This window comes from Indicator indicator, chromosome 17 (assembly GCF_027791375.1).
Source record: "Indicator indicator isolate 239-I01 chromosome 17, UM_Iind_1.1, whole genome shotgun sequence".
NCBI classification, from domain to species: Eukaryota; Metazoa; Chordata; class Aves; order Piciformes; family Indicatoridae; genus Indicator; species Indicator indicator.
In genome coordinates this window covers 3,703,556-3,727,315 of record NC_072026.1, presented here as the reverse complement: position 1 = coordinate 3,727,315, position 23,760 = coordinate 3,703,556, and the positions used below count along the sequence as shown (strand labels likewise).

Here is a 23,760-nt window from a genome sequence, read left to right as displayed (position 1 = left end):
AGAAGACGAGTCTCAGCCTCAGAGAGGAATTATTGGATTAAATGTAATTATTAAACAATGTTATTTAGATAGAACGTTAGAAATAGCATTATTTCTAGTGTTATGCAGATTCATATAATATTTACCTCTCACTTGGCCCATCTGTGAGCAATTCCATGCCATGTTTGATTTGAAAGGACAAACCTGAAGGAAGAGACTGACCCCTTGGGTGGGAAGAGGGGGATGGTAGATGTACAAGTCCACGCACGTGCTCTTCCAACAGCAAAACACTGATTTTCCAGCCTGTCACTGAAGACTCCTGGGGTTGAGAAACTCACTTTCAGGATCTTTGTCCACCCATAGATCTTCCTGCAGCTTTGGCTCACCCCTCCACGAGCAGTGGACAGCACACCAGGTGCCCCTTCCCCAGGCCGTGGGCACCTCCCGTTTGCCATCGGAATGATTCCTTCATTACTTAATCAGCTGTAATTATCTCCTGGAGTGAATTCTGTTGGTGCATCAGTTTTCAAACACAACAGTCAGGTTTTTTATCAGCCGTGTCTATTTAATTTCAGCTGATTAGCACAGGGCCTAGCAAGTGGCTTAGACCAACAGTGTGTCACTGCCCAAGCATTCTGTAGGTAAGGAGAAGACACAGAGCAGTGCACATGTTGCTTTGTCTGCATTAATCTATTTACATTGTAATTCTTCAACTGTTTTTAATGGCTGCTTCAGCTGGAAGCGATTAGTTGGCCAAATGAAAGCCACATTTCTCACTTGGTGTGCTGGGAAGGTTTGGAGCTGTTGTCTTTCTCTTGCTTTTTTGCTTCCCAAATCAAGACGGACACCGTGCATGAAATCTCACTGAGGGAGCGGAGCCCTGCTCCCCCCTGTTCACCTTGCAGCCAAACACTTGGATGGGCCACAAAAATGGGGGAGGTTTGGAGCTGATCTCTGCAGCGTGGCTGTCAGCACCGTGCTGGCTTGGGCTGCTGGAGCTGACCCAGCAGCTGGGCTTCAGAGGGAAAGCTTAGGTCAACTCTGAAAGGAGGAAAAGAGAAGGGAAGGCACTGGAGACATAGGGCAGGACTTTCTGGTCTGATCTGCATGGCCAGCAGCATCGATGCTGTGAGGTGATGCCTGCCTTGAGGGAAGGGATGGCTTTAACCCAGCAAGAAGCTCACAGTCCTAGACAGGTTTCCACATCCCAGGGGAAGTGTGGGGTGAGCAGATGAAGGTTTGGCTGAGGAGGAGCTGAATGTTCCTGCTTACCTGCAACAGCAGCATGGAGTCACCTCTGCTGTATTGCCTGGTATGATGAGAGCCATGCTCACTGCAGAGCCCCTCCTCAGAGAGTATTATATAATAACAGTTACTTAAAAATAAACCCATGCCTTTTCTACCCTAAATCGTTCTATGCTCTTCATGCTATCTCCTTAAGAGGCAAAGAAAGCAGAGCTCTGCTGTGCCCTCCAAAACATCCTGCAAACTGGTACCCAGGGTACCAGCAGTCTGGGAAGGTGGACACGGGGAGGAACCACCCAGAGAAAACAAGGTTTTAAATCTCAGTCTGCTGTGGCAGTGCCTGTAAGGGCTGTTGGAGAGGTTTCAGTGTAGGTTTGTTGGGCTCAACACATTTCCTTTTCATTTCAACGATAAAATAAAACTCACATGGGGTATAGCCCAGACCCAGTCTTCACTGAAGTCAATATTCAACCCAAATAAATCAAACCTTTGCATGGATTTGCTCCTGAGGAAGCACGTATCCGGTCCTACAGCAAAACAGGGTGAAGAGAAGGCACAAACCCAAAGAGAGCAGCCCAAATGGAGAGCTTTCTGCCTCCATCCGTCTATCACAGCCCGAGAGCTCCTCTGGTGTCTGTGTGTATTCAATTAGCCAACCTGTGGCATCTGCAGCTCATTACATGCTCTGGCTGAACGGGTACGGAGTCGGGTTGCGACGAGGCAAAGGTCAGAGGAACCTCCAGCCTGCATTTTGCCAGCAGTTGATTATCCAGATAACAGCCAACCCTCCAAAAGGCTGGGGGTCTTCAGGACCCTATCACAGGAGCAAAAGAAAGGCAGATAGCTAATTCCTCTGCGCTACTTGCAGCCCCGAGAGTCTGAAAGTATACATTTTGCTTATAGTAAACTAATTAGCAGAATGATAATAGCAGATGGACAAAAGTAGAGTTTTGTTTTGGTGGACTAGTCTGGAGTGTGTGTGTGGGGGAAATCAGTCTGCTATGCATATAAGCCAAGTGTTCAATGCACCTTCTTGGGCTGAGCTTATCGATGCAGGCCTTGGACTACTGAGAGTTGTGCTGTGTTTTTGATGCTGATATCAACAGTTTGGGAATTTTGAATTGTGTTGTATATTTAGCTGCCTTAAGGACTGATTGGAATGTGCTGCCCAGGCAGGTGGTTGAGTCACCAACCCTGGATGTGTTTAGAGATGGCTTGGATGTGGTGCTTGGGGATATGGTTTAGGGGTGAACCGTGCAGAGTAGGGTTATGGCTTGGACTTGGTGATCCTGAAGGTTTTCTTCCAACCTGAATGCTTCTGTGATGATTTCTGTGATTTGAAAGCCTGTAGCTGACATTTCTTACAGCCTGGGGCAGCGATGCAGAGCTGGTGCTTGGCTGTAGCCTCCTTGCTTCACCACATCTTGCTCTTAATATATTGCCCAGCATTAATCAAGCAGTTTAGAAGCATCCTCGCTCAGTTGTGCAAAGCAGAGCTCCGATGATTTAGTGTCAGATTCTTTCAGCTCCTGCTAGACTCCTGTTGTTCTTTCATGTGGGTAGCAGGGGTCAGTGGCGGCAGGGGATGCCTGCTTTCACTTTGTCTCACATTTGCTGCTGTCACTCTGCTGCTGCTCTGGTCCCTGCAGCGCGGCAGGATGTGTTCATGCTCACAGCCCTAGATGCTAATTGATTTTCGGGAGCCCATTCATCAGTTAAATTTAGGAGATCACCCACCAGGTTTGCTGTTCACTGTCAAAGGTAATTCAATTAAAACTCCAGAAGTGTGACTAACTCTTGGCTGGTAAAGATGTTTAGCAGCTGTGTTGCTGTATCTTCTCCATCCTATTGTGTCTGTGAAGCAGCCCTGGCATGGCATGCACCGAGCCGTGTACCTTGGCTGATTAATGTATACAACAGCTCTGCAGCAGTGCCAGAAATTAAGTCCAAATGGCTTTGGTATGCAATGACATGCAAATGTCTCAGTGTAATAGCTGCAGCAAAGAGAAAAGCCTTAAAGGTGTTGAAAGGCAGCAGTGGCTCTGATGGTTGAATTCACTCCTGCATCTATAGGGGTTTGGGCTTTAACAACTTTCAAAAGAATCAGATTTGAAAGGCTGGCCCAGATGAGCCTTGGGGTCCCTTCCAACCTGGCCTTCTGTGATTCTGTGAAATCCAGATTTTCAGGTCCACTCATAGTTTGGGATTTCCTCATTCCTACTCATAAATACCTCCTTTGCCCTTAGCTCATATGAAAACCATCCAAGGTGACTGCATCCTGGGGCTGAAGCTGTGTATAAATCAGGCAGACATGGCAGCTCTTGTGGAAAGATGTTTCTATCAGACCCAGGAGGCAGGGGATGCTCTGCTGAATTCCTCTGGGCTGACAATCCAGGCTTTGACTCTTCTCGTCTGCTGGCATTGGTGGCTCATGTGTGGTTTGGTAGTAATTAAGCTACCCTGGGACAAAATGGTGTGTCTGCTTAACAGATTAAAGGCAAACATTATCTGACAAGCACAGGTAAACAAGACACACAGCGCTCAACCTTTCACCCTTGAAGACCAAGGTTCACATCCCACTAGGGCACAAATAAACAGGGGACTGGACTCTCCCCAATCGCTGCTGGAGAGTTTATATTCACTGTGAGACTATTGTAGAGCCTGACAGGCTTGTGAGCCACAGGGATGGCAGAGTACTGGTGAAATACAGGCTTGGAAGGGGCTGGGAGGAGAAAGAAAGTCCCCAAATCACTCCTGTACAGAAAGCAGCATTGTGTTTACTGGCAGTAAGTGCCTAGAATCCCCCCTGTAACAGTAACTCTGTGCTGAAATGGGGAGTTTCTAACAGCAACCACTCCAAAGCTCCCACTTCATCGACTTACCCTGCAAAAAGCAACCCCCACACCATCATTTCTTGAGTTCCATGTGGCTGTAGAAATGAGATCCATCAACCCCCCAGAGCACCAGTCTTCCTCCCCATCTATTAGAGAGCAGGAGGAGGGATACCTGTGCTATTTGGTATATAGTATCCTGAGAAAACATCCAGGGTTCCTAAATATCATCATGAACAGCTTGGGAATACCTGGGCTGTTAAATACTGTAAGCATAGGCTAAGGGAAGCTGTAAAGCTTCACCCAAAGGATTCCGTTTGAAAGAGAACCCAGACTACTCTCCTTGCTGCTTCAAACACACTACACATAAGACAAAACAGGTTTGGTACACATTAACCTTTGCTCTACAGTGTATTTTTTTACACATCTGGATGAAAAAGATGCTGTTAAATGTACACACCAACACTTCTGATGTCTTTACCAACAGGATTCTCTCTGCAGAAGAGGTTGTTTGAAGAAAACATTTTTGCATGGATACATCAAGTTTTTAGTGGTGGTCAAAACCAGCAACATAACTGGATAGAGATCAGCTTTGAGATAGGGTAGCTGCCAGGAGCCCTGGGTTTGTGGTGTTGTTGCTGTGGAGTCTCTCCCTTCTTCTGGCATTAATAAATTAAGGCACCTGCCACACAAATCAGCAGAAATCTGGGAAATCATTATCACTTCCATGTGGAAATGCTGCCCATCACAGAGGAACAAATGGGGTATGAAGCCTACATGGGACTTTAAAACAAAGGTTCTGTTTGTCAGATTACCAGAGGAGAAGCTGATCTTACTGTTATGGACTTATCCACTTCCAGGTCATATCAATTAGTTACAGCAGGCTCTTGGAGACTGGAACTAATTTACAACACTCTGAACAGGGCTGCCTGCTTCTCCTGCATGTTTCCAGTGAATACTGAGGCTTCAGACTGGTGCCTGGAACTGCAAAATCACCAGAAACAGAGCTTAATAGTTCCAGTATTAACCCATTTTGCAAGAGACAACAAAGTGCTGGCTGCAATAAGAACAGAGTGAAGTATCTTGTTACAGAGACTCCAGGATGATGTTAAATCTTTGACAGAAGGAAAAATCTCAAAAAGAAAAATTAAATTACAAAAATATTGAGTGCCTTGAAAGGCAGTTTGGAAATGTTTTACTCTCCCTGACAGCTCGTTTTGACAGAAATTGATTGCAATGAGGAATTACAAATCAGATAAGAAGGGAAATTAAATGAAGCTGATTATTATCCTGCCTGATCCACCTATTAGCTGGTGTGGAAGGCTTAGTGCTTTCACACCAGCACTTGCACTCAGAATTAACAAGTTTAGACCATCCTAAACAAGGTGCACAAGTTGTCTCCTCAGTAAATCACCTTTTAGATTATAAAGATGTCATATTTAAGGACTTTTATCCTCCCCAATCACCCTTGCCTAGATCAGAGTTTGCAAGCAGCCTGTCTGCTCTGAGATGCTCTGGTTCTGGCTGCTTCTCGTAGAGTCACAGAATGGTCCAGGCTGAAAGGGACCTCCAAAGCTCATCCAGTCCAACATCCCCACAGCCAGCAGGGACATTCCCAACTACAGCAGGTTGCCCAGGGCCTCATCGAGCCTCTCCTTGACTATTTCCAGGCAAAGGACCTCAACCACCTCCATGGGCAACCTGTTCCAGTGTTCTACTACTCTCATAGTAAAGAACTTGTTCCTAACATCCAATCTAAATCTGCTCTTCTCCAGCTTAAAGCCATTGTCCCTCATCCTGTCACTGCACGCCTTTGGAAACAGACTCTCCCCATCCTTCTTGTAGCCCCCTTCAGGTACTGAAAGGCCGCTACTAGGTCTCCCTGGAGTCTCCTCTTCTTCAGACTGAACACCCCCAGCTCCCTCAGCCTGTCCTTGTAGCAGAGGCTCTCCAACCCCTTGATCATTCTCATGGCACCCAGCACTGTTGGAGGACTCTAGAAAGCTTTCCAAAGAACTAGGGAGACCTGGGATCCTGTTGCATGTTGGTTGTCTCCCTGGAAGCATGGATCACAGCTGACTCAGCATGACTTCCATAATGAAGAGCAGCAAAAGTCAGGTGAGAGCCTGCAAGGCTCACTCACTGCATCTTCATCCAACTTAAACCACCTCCACTGGCACTTGAAATCAGTTGCAGATTGCTCACCTCAGCCTCTCTTGCAGCAGTCATGGAGAGAGCTGCTTCTGATACAAGCAAGGCCACTGACCCTTCTGGGGCTTTCACTGGAAAACCAACATTGCTTGACAGGAAAAAAAAAAGAGCACTGAGCAGTGTGGTGGGTTTGCTCAAACCAGGCTCTGCCACAGCTGAAAATGAAGCCAAAAAGTACAGCACACGACACAGAGAACCCTGAAAGCAGAGCAATCAAATCAGAGGGGAGGCTGAGGGGAGACCTCCTCACTCTCTACAGCTGTCTGAAAGGATGTAGAGGTTGGTGCTGGTCTCTTCTCACAGGTAATTAGTGATAGAACAAGAGGGAAGAGCCTCAGATTGTATCAGAAGAGGTTTAGACTGGACATGAGGAAAAATTTTGTTGCGGAAAGAGTGGTCAGACAGCATGGTCAGACACTGGAACGTGCTGCCAGGGAGGTGTTTAAAGGTGGTTTGGATATGGTGCCTGGGGATATGGTTTAGGGGTGAACCTTGTAGAGTAGGGCTCAGGGTTGGACTTGGTGATCCTGAGAGTCTTTTCCAACCTGAATGATTCTGTGATATCTCAACATGGGAAACACTTACACTCTGAGGTTGGGATTTTCTATTACAACTCATTTTCCAGCAGTGCACAGCATGTGTTTCCTTCTGTAGCAAACAATTTTCACAGGTCTAAACCACAACAATGGCTCACGAAACCCACACTAGAAATTACACAACTTACTGCAAGTTTTAAGCAAAGTTACTATCAGTAGTAGTAGACCTCCAAGTCCCAAACTAGCACCTAAAGACAGCAGTGTTTTGAAGTGGATTTAGTGAAGATCTCTGGGTGCTGACAGCAATCAGCTGATGACCCTGTGCACAGTGCTCCCAGAACAGGATTCTTTTAGCCAAGGATCAAAGCCCTGACAGGGATATGCCCTACAGAGCTTTGCTGCTGCCCAGAAACAAAGGTTCTGCAGGACAGTTTCTTCAACCAGCCATGAGGACTATGAGAGCCCTCTTTAGCCTAAGACTTCAGAAAAATAGCTCTTTATGTAGGACCTATGCAAAAGCAAAGCCAGAGGCTCCCTCTGCTGGACCACACACAACAGCAGGGGAACCTTAAATCAAAGTTCACAGAATCACAGAACGTTAGGGGTTGCAAGGGACCTTGAAAGATCATCTAGTCCAACCTCCCTGCCAGAGCAGCTCCATGGAGAAACTAAAAATATCCAAACCCACCCCATCCCTCTATCAGTTTTCCACTTGCCCCCTTGTTGTACACAGAATCACAGAACGGTTTGGGTTGGAAGGGACCTTAAAGATGATCTGTCATGTGCAGGGGCATCTCCTGCTGGCAAGGCAAGAAAACCTTTTCAGCTGCTTGAGCACACAGGACACACTTTGGCCTCCCTCCCAAATTAAGCATGAAAAATATCATTTAAATACATTATATTTTATATTGCTCCACTTAGCTACTCCTTCAACTGCTGCCCCAAAGCTTTTTCCAACAGTACCCACTTCACTTTCTTGTCTTCATAAAGTTTTCTGATTACTTTCTCACAAGATATGATCATGATACCTGCTTGTGTGTGTCCATGGATTGATGCCCCACCAGGGCAGAGTCAGGGAACAGCCTGGGCACAGATCTGAGGCAAGTTGTCTGTACAATTTTATTTACCATTACAGTTCCATTTACAAAGTGTCCCATACAAGTTCAGCAGCCTTCAAACGAGCTCTACCAGAGATACAAAAGGTATTCTCTTCTCTATACACATCACCAGCTTCAGAATTTATTTCTGTACACAGTTGATTCTATTTAACAAAACATTACTATTTTTTTTTTGGCTCTGAGGATCTCCATAAAGGCAACTTGATCATTTTTATCCCACTGCAATCAAGGAAGTTAATGTTCATGTTTATCCCTCCCTCTCCTTACATCTAAAGCTGTTCATGGCTTTCAAGGTTTGGAATTCAAATGAAGAGTAACACCACCATACACCAGCAGTTTCAGCAACCAACGGGGAAAAAATATTAAAAAAAAAATACAGATTGAGCAAACTAATCTTGCAACATTTCAGGCAATGTTTCACTTTAGATATGCCTGCTCAGAAGCATAAATATTGAAATATTATCTGGCCATAAGGTTACAGAAGAGCACACTCCATTTATTTCACATGAAATGAACTACAAACACAATCAACTTACAAGAAACACGAGCAAGGAAGGACTGGGGAGCTAGAGCTGCTCAGAACAAATGCTTTGAGGAGAGTTTGAATGGGGGGAACACATGGACCAAATACTGCTTTACAAGTACCTTCCAGTTTTAAGCATCTCTAAAACACTTGAGGAAAATATATAAGACATACAAAATGTAACTGTTAAAACTTCCTGAAAGGCAGATCTTGGACACAAACATCTAAAACAGGGAAGAAATCCTTTTCCCCAGGAGAGGGCAGGAGATCTACACACACAAGTAACCAACACAAAATCCTGGCCCTCTTGGAACATGAAGCAATTCAAGAGTTAAATCAGCAGGGTAAAAATTCACTGTTTCAAACATTTGTTTCTTCCTCCCAGCCAAGGAATCCTGCCTAGCTCTTTGCACCATAGTACCACAGAGGTAACATTAATTACATCAACCAAGCTTTTAAGTTCAGTTGTTAATCTCTTTTTAAAATGACAGCGGAAATCCATTCTGGTGCTGGAGTTCACAAGCCTGGGATAAGATCAAGACCATGGAATGGGCTGTGTGTAGTCAGCAGAACAAGCTTCTTTATTTAACATTTACTTTGCAGCAATCCAGTTTCACCTCCCTATATTTTAAATCCCTCCAGAGCCCCAAGGCTCACAGCAAGGCAACATGCTCAGAAAAATCAACCTGCTGGATCCTGAATTGCTATCACCCCCTCAGACAGGCAAAGAACTGCCAGGATCAGGCTGAAAGCACCATCATCTTCAACAATAAAATAAACCAATTGAGCTTGGTATCAACACTGAAAACCTCAGTACTTTATGGTACAGCTCCAGAGTAAACTCAGAGGTCCATTTATGACACCACTAGGTTTCCAATCCTGTCACGATATGAGTAACTGAGTATCCAAATGAAGTTCAGCAAGGCAAAGGCACACACACAAGCAGTTAACCACAGCTGTGGGTAACCTGGTTGCATAGATCCACCAGTATGGTTTGTTATGATGTTCAGGAGGAGCTAGAAGGGAAAATAAAAATGCAGTCTCCAGCTCCTTTCCCAAGATGTTTGAATAATAATTGTGAAGGATTATACTAAGAGCACAGCTGTGAGTCCATGGTTTTGAAACATCTTCCAAACTTTCCTGCTTACAGGAGGAACATTTAAATGTGTTTCAAAGAAACTGCACTGGAAGTCCACATAAACAAGTGAAAAGAGCACATCTGAAACAAACTGTTTTAGTTTAGGCTGCCAATGGGAAAGAGACAGTTCCACAACATTTTAGGTTGTTTTGTCTATCTTTTTTTTTTTTTTCTCCTTCCAGTAGCCTTAAATACTTCAGTATGTAACATCCTGCTAAACCTTCATCTAAGTAACTCATTCAAAACATGGCTGGAAACTGCTCTGAAATGCCTCTTCATTTTTGCACACTTTCACTGAAAAAATCCTGCTTGACTAAAAAAAAAAAAAAAAAAAAAAAGAAGTATTTTTGCTGTTAAATATTGCACTGGAACATCCTTGTGATCCTGAACACCAGTGAATTAAGAACCAATTCCTAGTGTTTCACACTTTTCTATCAAGATAAAAAAAAAACAAAAGAGCCCAGAAAAGGAATGTTAACATCACTGTTCATCACCACACATCACAAGGAGGCTCAGCTGCAAATTTCTACAACTATTTACTTCACAACCTCACTGAGTCTGAAGCTACTGAAAGCAGCTGGCAGATTCTCTTCCTGTGCAGAAAGAGATGACTAAACTTGTAATATTTTAAACAAAATGTTATTTATCTGCAACATCACACCTTTGAAAAGTAAAGCAGCTGTTCTTCATCCAACACAGCACCCTCTGACCCAGCTGGCCTATGCTACTCACCCACTTCTCACCTGCTGTACCCTCCTATGTGGAAGAAGGGTGGGGAAAAGGATCACAAGACTTCTCCTTAACTATTAAAAAGTGACTAGATAAAAGCAAAGGTAGATGGAGGAATGGAAAAAAACAGCTTCAGTTACTTCATATAAAGCTTCTTAGCTTAAATCTATGGAAATGGATAGTCCTGATCAGCAGGAACTATAACGTTGGTAGAACAGAGGAGTCAGTGACATAAATGGCTGTACCCCAGGACACTGAGGAGTAACAAAGAGAAGCTACATCACTTGACATTAAACAAGGAGCAAGCTGCAACACTCAACAGAACTGACAAAGAGTTGAAAAATAGGTTTTATTCCTCCTGTACTAAGGTGGTGACACCATACAAGTTCCCAGATACATGGAAGCAGCTTTTAGTAACTTGATTTTTTAACTGAAAGTCCAATTTCAACACAATTACTCTAGCTGGAAAAGACTAAAAACCTCAGACTGAAGCCCATTTCTTTAAGTCCATGAAGTCCACACTGGCCACCTTTGCTTGTTCCAGGAGTTTGGCTGTGTCAGAAAGTTATCTACAACTATCACCTGAACTGAACACATCAGTTCTCCACCACAAACAGTTCTCATAATTTAAAAAAAATCACTTCATAATTTAAAATATCAATGGCAACCTGCTTCTCCTTCAGCTAGAATGCACCACCATTACTAGCTGACTCAGAATGTCAACTTGATTCTGAGAAAAAAAAAGCTTGCCAAAAAATATATCAACTTCAAAATGTACAGAAAAAGGACATTAGAGAGCTGATATTTTTGAGTCACTTATAATGTATTTTAGAAAGAGTAGCAAGCTTGAAGTAGAGTACCCTACATTACAAATATTCAGACACCACAGCCATACTGGATACACTTTCCTAGTGTATCAAAGGGTTAGGTACAGAGAGGGCATTATGAAAGCAGGTAGAGAGCTGCAGCTCTGTTAGACTTGATCACGTAGGCGGGCCAGTCTCTGAGACAGCTCATCCTGCAGGGTGCAGAACACACAGAAATCAGCTGTCAGTAACATGGGAACTGATCTCTGCACAGCTCTGCAGTGGGCAAGCAACCTCACATCCAGCTGACAGGATGTTATCTCACACTGCATCATAGTATGGGCTGGCTTGGAAGGGACCTCCAAAGGTCATCTAGTCCAACCCCCTGCAGTCAGCAGGGACATCCTCACTACAACATGTCCAGAGCCCTGTTGAGCTTGACATTGAATATATCCAGGGATGGGGCCTCAATCACCTCCCTGGGCAACCTGTTCCAGTGTTCCACTACCCTCAAGGTAAAGAACTTGTCCTAACATCCAATCTAAACCTCCTCTCATTTCAAACCATTGCCCCTTGTCCTATCACCGCAGGCCTTTGGAAACAGTCCCTCTGCAGTCTTCTTGTAGCCCTCTTCACGCTGAACAACTCCAGCTCCCTCAGCCTGTCCTCATAGCAGAGGCAGAAGCCTTAACAAGATTTGCCTAAGCCCCCAAGAATAGTTGTGCCAGGTAAGACCAGAGATCCATACAGTTATCTCCAGTAGTGGGCAGATAGGAAGGAGTTTCAGATCACAGCACACAGAGACAGGGCTTGTTTGGGTTGTTTGTTTTAAATGTCTCATCTTTATAAGTGCAAATCAGCTCCAACAAAACTACATGTTTATGTGGATGCAGCCTTGGCTGACCAAGGCTGGTCTGTTTTAGGGGGCTGGGCACAAGGTGAAAATTAATTTCAGAGAATGTGGGATACTTAGGGTAGTTAAGACAAGGTTCTCTAAAGCCTTCTGCACAACAACAAGATGACAGAGAAACTGTTTTCTTTAAATTCCCTTAACTATAGCCCCCTGGAATGGAGAAAGCAACTCACCAAAAGATCTGTGCAAACTTAATGTTAGGAGTTAATTACACTCAAGAAACTCTACGCTCTTAGCTTACAGCAAAATGGGATGCTTTGCACTAACCCCAAAAGATCTTTCACACATTCAAAGGGAAAAAACCCAAAGGCCTTGTGTATCCTATGGCAGATGGCTGGACTCACATTTGGAGCAAGTAGAAGAGTCAGCTGTTTGGAAGTGTGAAATAATCATGCAAACACATACCTGAAACATCTAAGCTTTGTGGATTTACTAAGCAGACAAATGTATTGTTAAAAGCATTTTGACTGCAAGATGGCTTCAACTAATTTCTATTTCTTTTGGACTGCTGAAAGTTAACTACAATTTAGCAAGCCTGTTTTGACTAAGGGAAGCATCAATTCTCAAACCACAAAACTGAACCTAACACTTACCTGTTCTGCTGAGGCAACACTTGTACCAACAGAACCTGTCTGTCCCTGAGGTAGTTCCATGTTCAGATCAAGACTGATAGGAGAAAACAGAACAAAAATCCAAGTCAGGCATGCATGGTTAAATGAAGAAGCACAATAACTGACAAGAAAAGGAAACTTATGCATCACCAAGAAAGCAAGTAAAATACCCTGAAGTATTTCAGGAGATCCCAAAAAGCTTAAATATGTTATGACAACTTGGTTTGCAACATCCAGCTTGTGAGAGCACAACTGCAAAAAGTGTTAATGTGGGGAAAGAAAGAAAAGGAGGAAAAGCATGGAGAAACCTGGATAGGATTGCTAATCCCAGAATCCCAGCATGGTGGGGGTTGGAAGGGACCTCTGGTGATCATCTAGTCTAGCCCTCCTGCTAAAGCAGGGTCACTCACAGCAGGCTGCTCAGGATCACAGTCTCCAAGCAGGTTTGGAATCATCCCAGAGAGGGAGACTCCACAACCTCACTAGGCAGTCTGCTCCAGGGCTCCAGCACCCTCCCACCAAAGACGTTTCATGTTCAGATAGAACCTCCTGGGTTCCAGTTCATGCCTGCTGCTCCTTGTTCTATCACTGGCTGCCAGTGAAAAGAGATGCTAAAGCCAATCTGAGTGGATAATGCAATGCTTTCCTGACATGACAAGTGACATGATTTCAGGCTTCTCTGCACAACCATCCTGCATCTTGATATTCACAGCAGCTTTGCATGAAAACAGAATGAAATGATGGCAACTAAGCTAATTATGAGAATGATGTCCAGAGGTGAAAGGAAAATGTTGATTCTTCTCTGCTTCCAAAAGACAGACATGTGTAAACCAAGGGGCTCTGATATTCAAGTTAACCAGAAAGGGCTGCTGGAACCAAGATTTACATATCAGAGATGGTCACTCAAAATGTTACTTACCCTGCTTCATCTGCCATTTCCTGTAGGAGCATATCCACTTGGTTCTGGAATAAACAAAACAAAACTGATTGTTGCATATTGTAGTTTAGCATAACCTCATTTGTTAAATCTTGAGAGAACAGAACTTAAGTTGGAAAAAAATAACCAATTTAATAAAACTAAATGCCTTTTCCAGAACACTTTTGAGCTTAACCACCAGAGGGCCCTGCATGAACTCAAAAAACGAAGAGTAGAGGTTCTCAGCCTTGTTAAAACCCATTAATTGGGCTCTAGCCTCTGAAACAACTCTTCAAAGAATGAAAATGATCTGTAAAAAACCCTACTTGACTCTTTCAGGTGTTGATTATTAGCTACCAAAACACTTCTTTGCAGAGGATGGAGAAAAGCTGATCTCCAGTAGATCTGGGTTATTGGATTTGGGTTCAGGTTTATTTTATTGACAAAATACATTTTCTCTCTCAAACCTTGTGTTGGAATCAGATATTCAGCTCCTTGTGTAACAGCAACAGCACCAGGGGATAGGCGCTAGGACTTGTTAACTATGCTAAACACTGTTAAAGATTTGCTTTAATAAACACATGTCCATAAACTGGAAGTAGGTAATTAACAACCTTCCCTTTGCATATACTACTGAAATGTGGTGGTGACTAATGCACTTTTGTTAGCATCAAAGAGTTGGAACTATTGACTTCCTCATAGCATATCTGTGCTTTGATAATTAATGCTGCAGTGTCTTCTGCTTCAGAAGTTCATTAAGAACTCATCAAAATGCTGCTTGTTGAGTAGGAGGGTTAAAGTTCAAGACAGAATGTATGCTGTAAGAGTGAAATAGATTAAAATACATCTATGTGATCCTCTCTACTTGTGACTATTATTTGAAATGGACTCTTCACCACAAAGAAGCAAAAAGGAAAAAGGCTCCAGTTGCTGCTGTGTCTCAGAAGAGGTAGAAAGAAGAGAAGTGGACATTTCCATACAGTTCAGACAGGGATTGTCTTTTAAAGCAGATGGCCTGTTCTTACCTGTGGCGTTGTTAGTGTAGTAGTGTTGCTCATTGTGTCCTCCATCTGCTGTGTCTGAACATCCAGAGTTTCAAACTGATGCTCAAATTTATCCATTAGTGCAGAGATCTATAAAAAATTAGCAGCTGAATCAGTGATCTGCAGAAAAATTCCAACTGGCACAACCAGACTCATGCTACAAGTGCAAGCAGCTTCTGGAGATCAGGACCTTGTCTCCTTTCCTTCCCAGTGTCAGTTTTGAAGTTGATTCAACACTGCAGTCCAAGCAGGTCAGTCAGGGCTGATTCCAGTCAAGGTCTGACCATCTCCATTTATGATGGCATCACAACCACATCGGCCAACTAATCCCAGGATCTACCAACCTCATGACAAAACCTTTTCACTTGATTGGAATCCCCCTTTGTAAAACGCACCCATTACCCTTTTTGCTTTTGATGTGCAGCAAGACCATTTTTGGACTTGATCTAGGAGGTCTTTTCCAGCCTTACTGATTCTACAATTTACCTTTTCCAAGTTCATGCTCTTCAGTGTGGCATCCATAGACTTAACTACCCCTGCCATCGACTTTGTTACCTGAAAGGAGGCAAAGGAAATTAGTACAAAGAAAGAAGAGCGAGCAGTTTCCTACCAAGCTCTCTTATCTCTAACCACAGAGAACAAGCTCTGGCTGAAGAGCAGTACAGTAGTGTACTTTAAACTACCCAATCAAGAAAAGGCTTCTGGAGTCACAGGTCCTAGAAGAGGAGCAATATCTATCTTCCTAGTAACAACAGGACCAGAGAAGGCCTCAAGTTGCACCAGGGGAGGTTTCGGTTGGATGTTGGAAGAAACTTCTTCACTGAAAGGGTTCTCAAACACTGGAACAGGCTCCCCAAGGAGGTGGCAGAATCCCCACCCCTGGAGGTGTTTAAAAGATGCAGGGATGTGGTGCTATGAAACAGGGTTTAGCCCCAAATTTGGCAGAATGAGAATATGGTTAGACTCAATGATCTTAAAGGTCTTCTCCAACCAAACCAATTGCATGATTCTATGATCTTTACAAAATAATCTCAAGTGTAAGCAACAAAACATACTGAGTAATGACAGCCAACAGAAATCACCAGCTACAAATCACAGTCTCACAGTATATAAGAGGTTAGAAGGGACCTGAAGACATCATCAGCTCCAACCCCCCTGCCAGAGCAGCATCACTTAGGGTAGTCTGCACAGGAATGCATCCAGGTGGGTTTGGAAAGTCTCCAGAGAAGGAGACTCCACAACCCCCCTGGGCAGCCTGTTCCAGGGCTCTGTCACCCTCACTGGAAAGAAGTTTCTCCTCATGTTGAGGTGAAATCTATGTTCTAGATTGAACTCGTTGTTCCTTGTCTTATCACTGTGAACCACTGAAAAGAGCCTGGCCCCCTCCACTTGACACCCACCCCTCAGATATTTATAGACATTGATCAGATCCCCTCTGTCTTCTCTTCTCAAGACCAAATCATAGCAAGCTATTCCAAAAAAAGCAGCTGCCAGGAGGATTCCAGTTCCTGATTTACTATTGCTGTATCTAAAATCCAGACTGAAACTTTTCAGCTCATTACAGACAGAAATAAGCCACTTTTAAGAAGATCATCCTTGCACCAGATCTGTGAAAATAGACTTACTTACCTTGCCCATTGTGACTGCAGTCTGAACTCTTGCTGCAACAGCATCTACCCTGGCACTCATACGCAGGAAGTTGATGGCTTGGTTCTTCTGGCGGATTGCGTTCTCGGCATGTATCCGTGCCACCTCCATGTTACCCTTCTGAATTGCCTGTTGAAAAAAGGAAAAGAACAATGAAAATGCATTTTAATCCCCCCTTGCTTTTGTAGACATGATTTCTGAAAGGTCCATTTTGTTTCTGAAATAAGCACAATATCTTTTGTATCACAAAATCCAAATCCATCCTTCCTCCCCTAACAGTTCTTAAACTTCAAGATGTGAAGCCCTAACTCTTTTCCAAGGGAGGCATCCAGCACACACATCAAGTTCCTACTTGTTTTGTTTTACAGAGCTCCAGAAACATTTTCTCGTTCCTGAACATGTTTTCACTATCAAGACTCAGAACCATACCAGCTGTATCTGTGTTTATCTCATGGACAGAAGCAGAGACAAGTGAGTCCAGTCTCTTTCCTATTTCAAGGACTCAAAAATTATTTTGAAGCTGCTCTTCATACACCTTTTTAATACAAAATGACAAACATTAAGATTAAATATTTTTACTTTTAATATTTAAAGGGCAACAAAGCTGGTGAAGGGTCTGGAGGTCTTCTGAAGAGCAGCTAAGGGAACTGAGGTTATTTAGTTTGGAAAAAAGGAGGCTGAGGGGAGACCTTCCTTCTCACTCTCTACAACTGCCTGAGAGGAAGCTGGAGCGAGGTAAGGATGTTGGTCTCTTCTCCCTAGTAACAAGTGATAAGACAAAAGGAAATGGCCTCAAGTTGCACCAGGGAAGGTGCAAATTGGATATTAGAGGCAGCTTCTTCACTGAAAGGGTTCTCAAACACTGGAACAGGCTGCCCAGAGAGGTGGTTGAATCATCATCCCAGGGAGTGTTTAAGGCACAGAGATGTGCTGCTGAGGGACATGGTTCAGCCACAGACTTGGTAGAGTTAAATAACAGTTGGACTGGATGATCTTAGAGGCCTTTTCCAACTGGAACAATTCTATGATTTTATAACTCTGAGAACAAGTCTCTAACAAAATACACACAAGACAAATCTTCTCAGGAAGTGAATGCCACAAGAGGACACACAGAATGTATCCCCACACTTATTAACAAGCATAGGAGGATTTATAGTCATGTATTTTACATCACAAGCATTTACCATAGTGTTATTAACAAGCATACCAGGAAAATGGGAAAGACCACCAGCTATTCTCCTGCTGTTATATGTAAACAACAGACCCAAAGCACTTGTTTCAGCCTCACTCCTTACCTTCTTAATTTTAGCTTTCTCAGCCTTTTCTTCTTTGTCGCATTTTTTGGAGTTCCTGTTGAGTTCCTTTGCAGCAAACTTCAAATTAAAGAGGTGTTCTGCAGTGCAAGTTAAGGCTTGGAGAACAGGATCAATCCTTTCACTGCAGTGTCTTGCTCTCCCATTTTAGGTGTTACCAAACCTAGAGTACACTGTTTCCCTGTCAGTGAGATTAAAACCTGGAAAGTGCAAACCCTTGAATTGCACACAGTGAGGCCTACCCAGCTGCTCTACAGCCAAAATGCCACTGGGCTCCAGGTTCTAAAGTGTGAGGCCTTAAAAAGTAAGTTCAGATCCCAAACACCTCCATTTAACATCAAACCCACCTCAGACTGAAAAACACAACAAACCAAACCTCCCCCAAGAGGAACTGAAAACCCCTTCCTCTGCCAGCTACTTTCAATCACATCCCCTGACTCTCACCGAAATGAAAGTGCAGTTTGCTGACCTGCTCAGAACCTCCCCACCCAAAAAGCAGCCACTGAGGAAGAACAAGGCAGATGAACAGTGTAACAGCAAACCGGCTTGGCTGACCATCCCCAGCTACACACTGGGAGGCAGAGCTGCCCTTTGGAGTCACAGCATTATCTTGGGTTTAAATTGCTCTTGCAGCTACATCACAGAGCAGCCTCCCAGCCCTGGGCCGTGTGAGCGATTGTAGGGTTCCCAGATGAGAGCTGTCACCTGACCTTTGGGGAAAGAATATTCAATCCAGCAAGAGATATTTTCAAGTTATTCAAGCCCTGCTTAAGCTGAGAGCTCTGAGACCAAAGTAGAACAAGACTTCATGGTGACTTAGAACGATTGCACTAAACTGTTACAACAGAGAACAATGTGCCATACAAATGACAATTAAAACCCCATCCTCTGAAACTACTGTTGATGAAAGCCTCCAAATATTATCAGTCTTTCTCGAACAAAATAGAAGTACAAAGCTTTTAGGCTTCTTTGATGTCACCTTTTGATGTCCCAAGAAGAACACAAAGCAAGTACTAAGATGATTAGCAGATAAGTGGAAGCACAACACCCTAAACATTATGAGGTACTTGAGGCTTCTTTAATATTTCAAGTACACAAATTATTCCAGAATTGTTGGTTTAGGTTGGGCTTTTTGTTCCCTTTAAAGCTCAGTCACGCATCTTAGAGCTCTGACAGCAATCTGAAGATATTGAGAAGTCTTTGTGGCGTATTTGTTACCCTATCCTATAAACACTACAAGCAGGCTACAGTCTGTGCCTATAGATCAAAGGTACTGATTAAGATAGTGACCAGAAACACTAAAATTTCTGCCTGTATTTATATTTCTGTGCTTTAAAACCTGTCACCATCCCATCCAGCAGCACTAAGTGTCTTGCGCTGAGTCACAGATTAATTTACCAAACCGGAAAATACCTTCAAGTCGCTCATTGCAGCATACTTGAGGTCAGAGACCAGAAGAACCAGGTAAAACATGACATCACCTATTTACATCAACTGCACTGAAGCAGCATTTCAGAGCAGTTTATCTTGAACGAACCTCCTCAGTTACTCACTTGAGGCATTTACCTTTGGTAGCAAAACAGCTTACCCTGCCACCTCCACAGCTCTTCCTCCCCACAAAGAGCACATCCTCCCTCCTCCCTGGAAGTGCCTTTCTCAACGTGCCACAATCCAAGTGAAACCCAACTTCTACCAGTAACTGTGACTCACAGTCACCTGCTCCAGCACTCCCATAACAACCAGCAACACTGAGTCCTGCCAGTACCAAGACCTCCGTAGTTTTTAAAGCTTTTTTTTGCCCCTGTGCATTAAGTTTTATAAACCAAGGAAGTTTGAGTTTGCCCATAAGGGTTTTCTCAGGGTGTAACTTCAACACCAGGAAACACAGCCCAGTTTGTTCAGCTGACAGTGGTCACTGTTAGAGGGGACAGCTGACAGGTCAGCCTTGCTGACATCATTCCAGTCTATACCCAGTGCTGGAGGTATGCAATGGCAGATGTTCCGCTGACAATTTTCACTACTCCGTGCCACAAACTGCTTTTTCTTCCTCAAGAACTAGGTTGTCCCTCCGTGCACCACAGCTCTGGAAGAGGTGATGCTGCCTTCCTCCTTCTGCCCCCCAGCTGAGTTTCACTGATCTTGCCTTGGAAAACGAAATCGAACTTCTCATTCCTATCTCCATCCACGCAGGGAGGATAGTCCCCACATCAGAGCCCCTATCGGTATCGCACCCACCACTCAACCTCTGCTCCTGAAGCAAAGCACGGTCCCCAGGCTGCTCTGTTGCCTTCCCCCGACCACTTCATGAGTGAAGAGCTTCGCTTCCTCCTTCCCACCGCACCCCATTGCGTCTCGGGGGCTCCTCCCGGGGCGGAGCAGCCCCAGGCCGACCCCACCCGCTCCAGACCAGAAACCGGGCCCAGAAGCACCAGGTCCCCGCTCGGCCAGGCCTTCACCAAGTTCAGGCTCCGCGCCGCAGGCTCCCACACAGCCCAGGCCGCGACCCCCGCCCTATAGGGCCCGACAGCCGCCGGGCCTCTGCCGCTAGCCCCGGTGCGCCCACAGTGACCGGCAGCGGCCGCAGTACCGAAGAGTGAGGGGCGCGACAGCAGGGACGCACGGACGGGACCCGCATCCCGAGGATACTCTCCATGTTGGACATGGCGGCAGGCGGCTCCGCGGCGCTCGCTCCGGCCGGCCCAGCGCAGGGGAACGGCGAGGAGCGGAGCTGAGGGCCGGCACTGAGCCCTTTCCTGGGTGTTGTGGCGGCTCCGGCTTCCGCCTGCCCCGCCCGGGTACGCGCAGCCGCCGCGGGTCGGGACGGGGTGCGCGTGCGCGCGGCGGCCGGTCACAGGGCGAGGGCGGGAGCGCGCATAGGCCACGCCCGGGGTCGGTGTGGGGACCTTGCTCACGGCCGCCGCTTGGCCTCCTGTAGGGCTTGGGTCAGTTCTCTTGCCCCAGCACCGCGGAATGTGCAGCCTCTGGTCTGCCCTAACAGGGAGGGCCCGGGTTCGGCCGCCTGAGGGCTGGCAGGGAAGGCCCCTCTCGGCGGCAGGCCTGGCAGCAATCTTTGAGGGCCGCTTAATGTGTATCTAGAGCAACTGTAGGATCTGAACCGAGTTAGAGCACTTCACACAGTGGAACCCTGGCAGTAGGTAGGGGAAAATTACATGGACAGAATCACAGAATGGTTTGGGTTGGACGGGACTTTAAATGCCATCAAGTCCAAATGCCCGACCATGGGCAGGGACATTGGCAACCAGAGCAAGCTGCTCAGAGCCCTAGCCAGACAGACCTGGAATGGTCCCAGGGATGGGGCATCTACCACCTCTCTGGGCATCCTGGGACAGTGTCTTCCTTATATCTGGCTTAAATCTCCCTCTTACAGTTAAAACCATCCTGCCCTGTCCTGTCACAACAGGCCCTGCTGAAAGAGTCCCTTCTGAGGATATGGTGTTAAGTTTCCTCTTCAAATACAGTATTAATGTAATTTTAGTGATAAAATTTTTTAGTGATAATAAATTTTAAACTTGACAAGCAAATAATAAAATTTCAATGCTCTGAGGAAACATTGAAAACTTGCACAAACAGATTTTTCAGTTGCTGTTCTTTCTTGTCTTCCAGGAGCAAAGGCAACCAGTGGAATGACTTTCCAAAGGAAGCAGAGTGTTATTCTATAAAGTTAATTAAGTTAAACCGAGGCCCCACACAATATTTCAATGGATTTTGTGTCCCCTTCAGTGAATTCCCCATGTTTGTTTTTTTTTCCTACCTGCAGCTGGGATGGTGCAGTCTCTGCTCTTCTCTTTGAGGCTGAACAGAATAGAACTGGACTAAGTTGCAGAATTTTAATACATTCAGTAAAATAGCAGTAACCTGGAAAAAAAAAACAATACCAATTTAACACCCACTGGAGTTACTAAGAGAACTTCCACTGACTTGCAGTTAATGCAAATGTTCATAGGGATGCTGAAGAACAGAGGCCTTCATCTTCTTCAGAGCACCAAAGATGACCTATATAAAACTTTAGTACAATAAATTTATTCCGAACTGTATTTTTATCCTCAAAAAGCTCCCAAATCCTGCCATTTATTGCACACATTTCAGCATACCTAAGTAGAAGACACCCCACAGAACGTGCAACATTTCAGGTCACTTGGAAAACAAAGATCAAACGTGAGTTGTGTTCACTGCTGAATTGCTTGAGACATCATTTTATGAGCTTGTGACAGATCTCATTCAGGCTGGATATTAGGAGATGTTTCTTCAGTGAAAGGGTTCTCAAACATTGGAATGGTCTGCCCAGGGCAGTGCTGGAGTCACCATCCCTGGGCATGTTCAAAGCAGCCTGTGGGCCTGGCACTTAGGAACGTGGTTTAGTGTTGACCCTTCAGTACTGGGTCGAGGATTGGACTGGATGATCTTTGAGGTCTCTTCCAACCAGATATATTCTGTGATTCTAGGAGCAGAACATCCAGAAATTACATCCACAAGCATATGGTTAGCTGAAGGGCTTTTTTTCACTCTTCAAATTACTTTGAGAGGATGTATTTCTGAGTGCCTCCAGCTTTTAATTAAATTACACTGGTTTAAACAGGATGAAGGAAAACGAATACTTTTAGTAAAAAGGTTAGACATCCTGGTTAGATACAAAATAGAGACCATATGTGTTAAAATGTTTTTTTTTTCTCTTTGCCTTTTGTTTCTTTAAACAAATGGAGCTCAAGTCTCAACTGTCGGTGTTGCAGGCAGCCTGTCAGCCATTTGCTGCCATGGAGGAGCTAGGCTCTGATCTTTTATGATACTAAAAGACCTCTGGAGTCAATTACTAACTTTCAGCTAACCATAAAATAAAATCTTCCTGTCTGCCACTGCCCCAGAAGAACACTGGGGTGGTTAATAATCCTCTCACTATCATTCCCAGAAGCACAGCTGCCATCGCTGCTGCGTGGCTCTCATCTCGTCCAGCTTGCTGGCGATTGAAAGTGAACCAGTTGTGACATCCCATGTCTGAGAAGTGTCATGAGCTTCATTTCTGATAACACTTGACTTGTTCAAAACTGACAGCTGCTCACTCTGAAAGCTAAAATTGTTACTTGTACCAAATATGTTCTGCTCACTCCGTTCAAACCTTAACTTTTTAATGACCAGACTTACACAGAATCCTAGAATATTACCATGGTGGGGGTTGGAAGGAACATCTGGAGATCATCTATTCCAACCCCCCTATTAAAGCAGGTTCACTTAGAGGAGGTTGCCCAGGATCACAATATCCAGGTGGGTTTGGAATCTCTCTAGAGTGGGAGATACCACAACTTCTCTGGGCATTCTGGGACAGGGCTTCAGTACCCTCACAGGAAAGAATCTTCTCCTCATGTTCAGGTAGAACTTCCTCTGTTCCAGTTTGCACCCATTACCCCTTTACCTGAAAAGAGCCTGACCCTATCCTCTTGCCCCCACTCTTCTCTGGAGACATTGCTATCCTGGGCAACCTGCTGTGGGTGATCCTGCTTTAGAAGGGGTTGGACTGGATGATCTCCTGAGGTCCCTTCCAACTCCCAGCATGCTGGGATTCTAGGATTTTGTGGTCCTGAGACTTTCCTTATCTTCTGGGTGAACAATGTGGGAATGCTGGCCTGGCAGGCTGATCCAGGTACAGCAGCATGAGGAGAGGCAGCTCATTTGCTGCATTTTAAATGTTGTGTTCTGCTGAAGCATCACAGGCAAAGCCCTACCAATGGAGTGAGGTACCTGAGCTGACAGCTTCCTTATTTACCTTCTGGCATATAAGAATAGCTTGTAGACATGGAATCATGTACTTAGAGGAGAGGAATTGTACTAGGGGTGGCAGAAGACACTTCAGAGCAAAGCTACTAGCAGTAATTTTTCCAGGTTGTGTCTCGGGAGTCTGAATGCATAACAATAAGGAATGGTGAATGATGACTGTAGGTGTGAAATACCTGCTGGTGACAGAGCTGTGGTGAGGAGCAGCTGCACTCACTGTCTCTGTAACATACCTCCTCAGGAGATGGGAAAGGACATGACTGTGGTGTGTGATTCTCTGGATCTGATCCACATTGGTAGATGATTCTCAATATCACCAGTGCCAAGAAGCAAGTCTTGTTGCCTGGGGTTTGAAAACCAAAGCTGTGGAGAGATGTAGCAGAGATTTGACATCTTTAATAGAGAACTAACTGGCAG

The 23,760-nt window shown here is 44.8% G+C and overlaps 1 protein-coding gene across 1 annotated transcript; it reads right to left on the bottom strand.

Moving 5' to 3' along the window:
- Positions 1-10,591: 10,591 nt before the first annotated feature.
- On the bottom strand, positions 10,592-20,224 carry CHMP1B (charged multivesicular body protein 1B). Its single transcript, XM_054388510.1, has 8 exons — positions 20,206-20,224; positions 17,542-17,639; positions 16,229-16,375; positions 15,086-15,154; positions 14,582-14,689; positions 13,560-13,603; positions 12,623-12,695; positions 10,592-11,328 (listed from the first exon to the last, which is right to left on the bottom strand). The coding sequence occupies exons 1-8, from the start codon at positions 20,219-20,221 to the stop codon at positions 11,284-11,286; spliced, it is 600 nt and encodes a 199-aa protein (XP_054244485.1). The 5' UTR covers positions 20,222-20,224; the 3' UTR covers positions 10,592-11,283.
- Between the last annotated feature and the right edge of the window lie 3,536 nt (positions 20,225-23,760).

Excerpts from the sequence above, each read along its gene's own strand:
- CHMP1B (XM_054388510.1), bottom strand. Across the intron at positions 15,155-16,228 it reads CTGCAGTCACAATGGGCAAG|GTAACAAAGTCGATGGCAGG; the intron begins GTAAGTAAGTCT and ends GCCTCCTTTCAG. Across the intron at positions 14,690-15,085 it reads AGAGCATGAACTTGGAAAAG|ATCTCTGCACTAATGGATAA; the intron begins GTAAATTGTAGA and ends AATTTTTTATAG.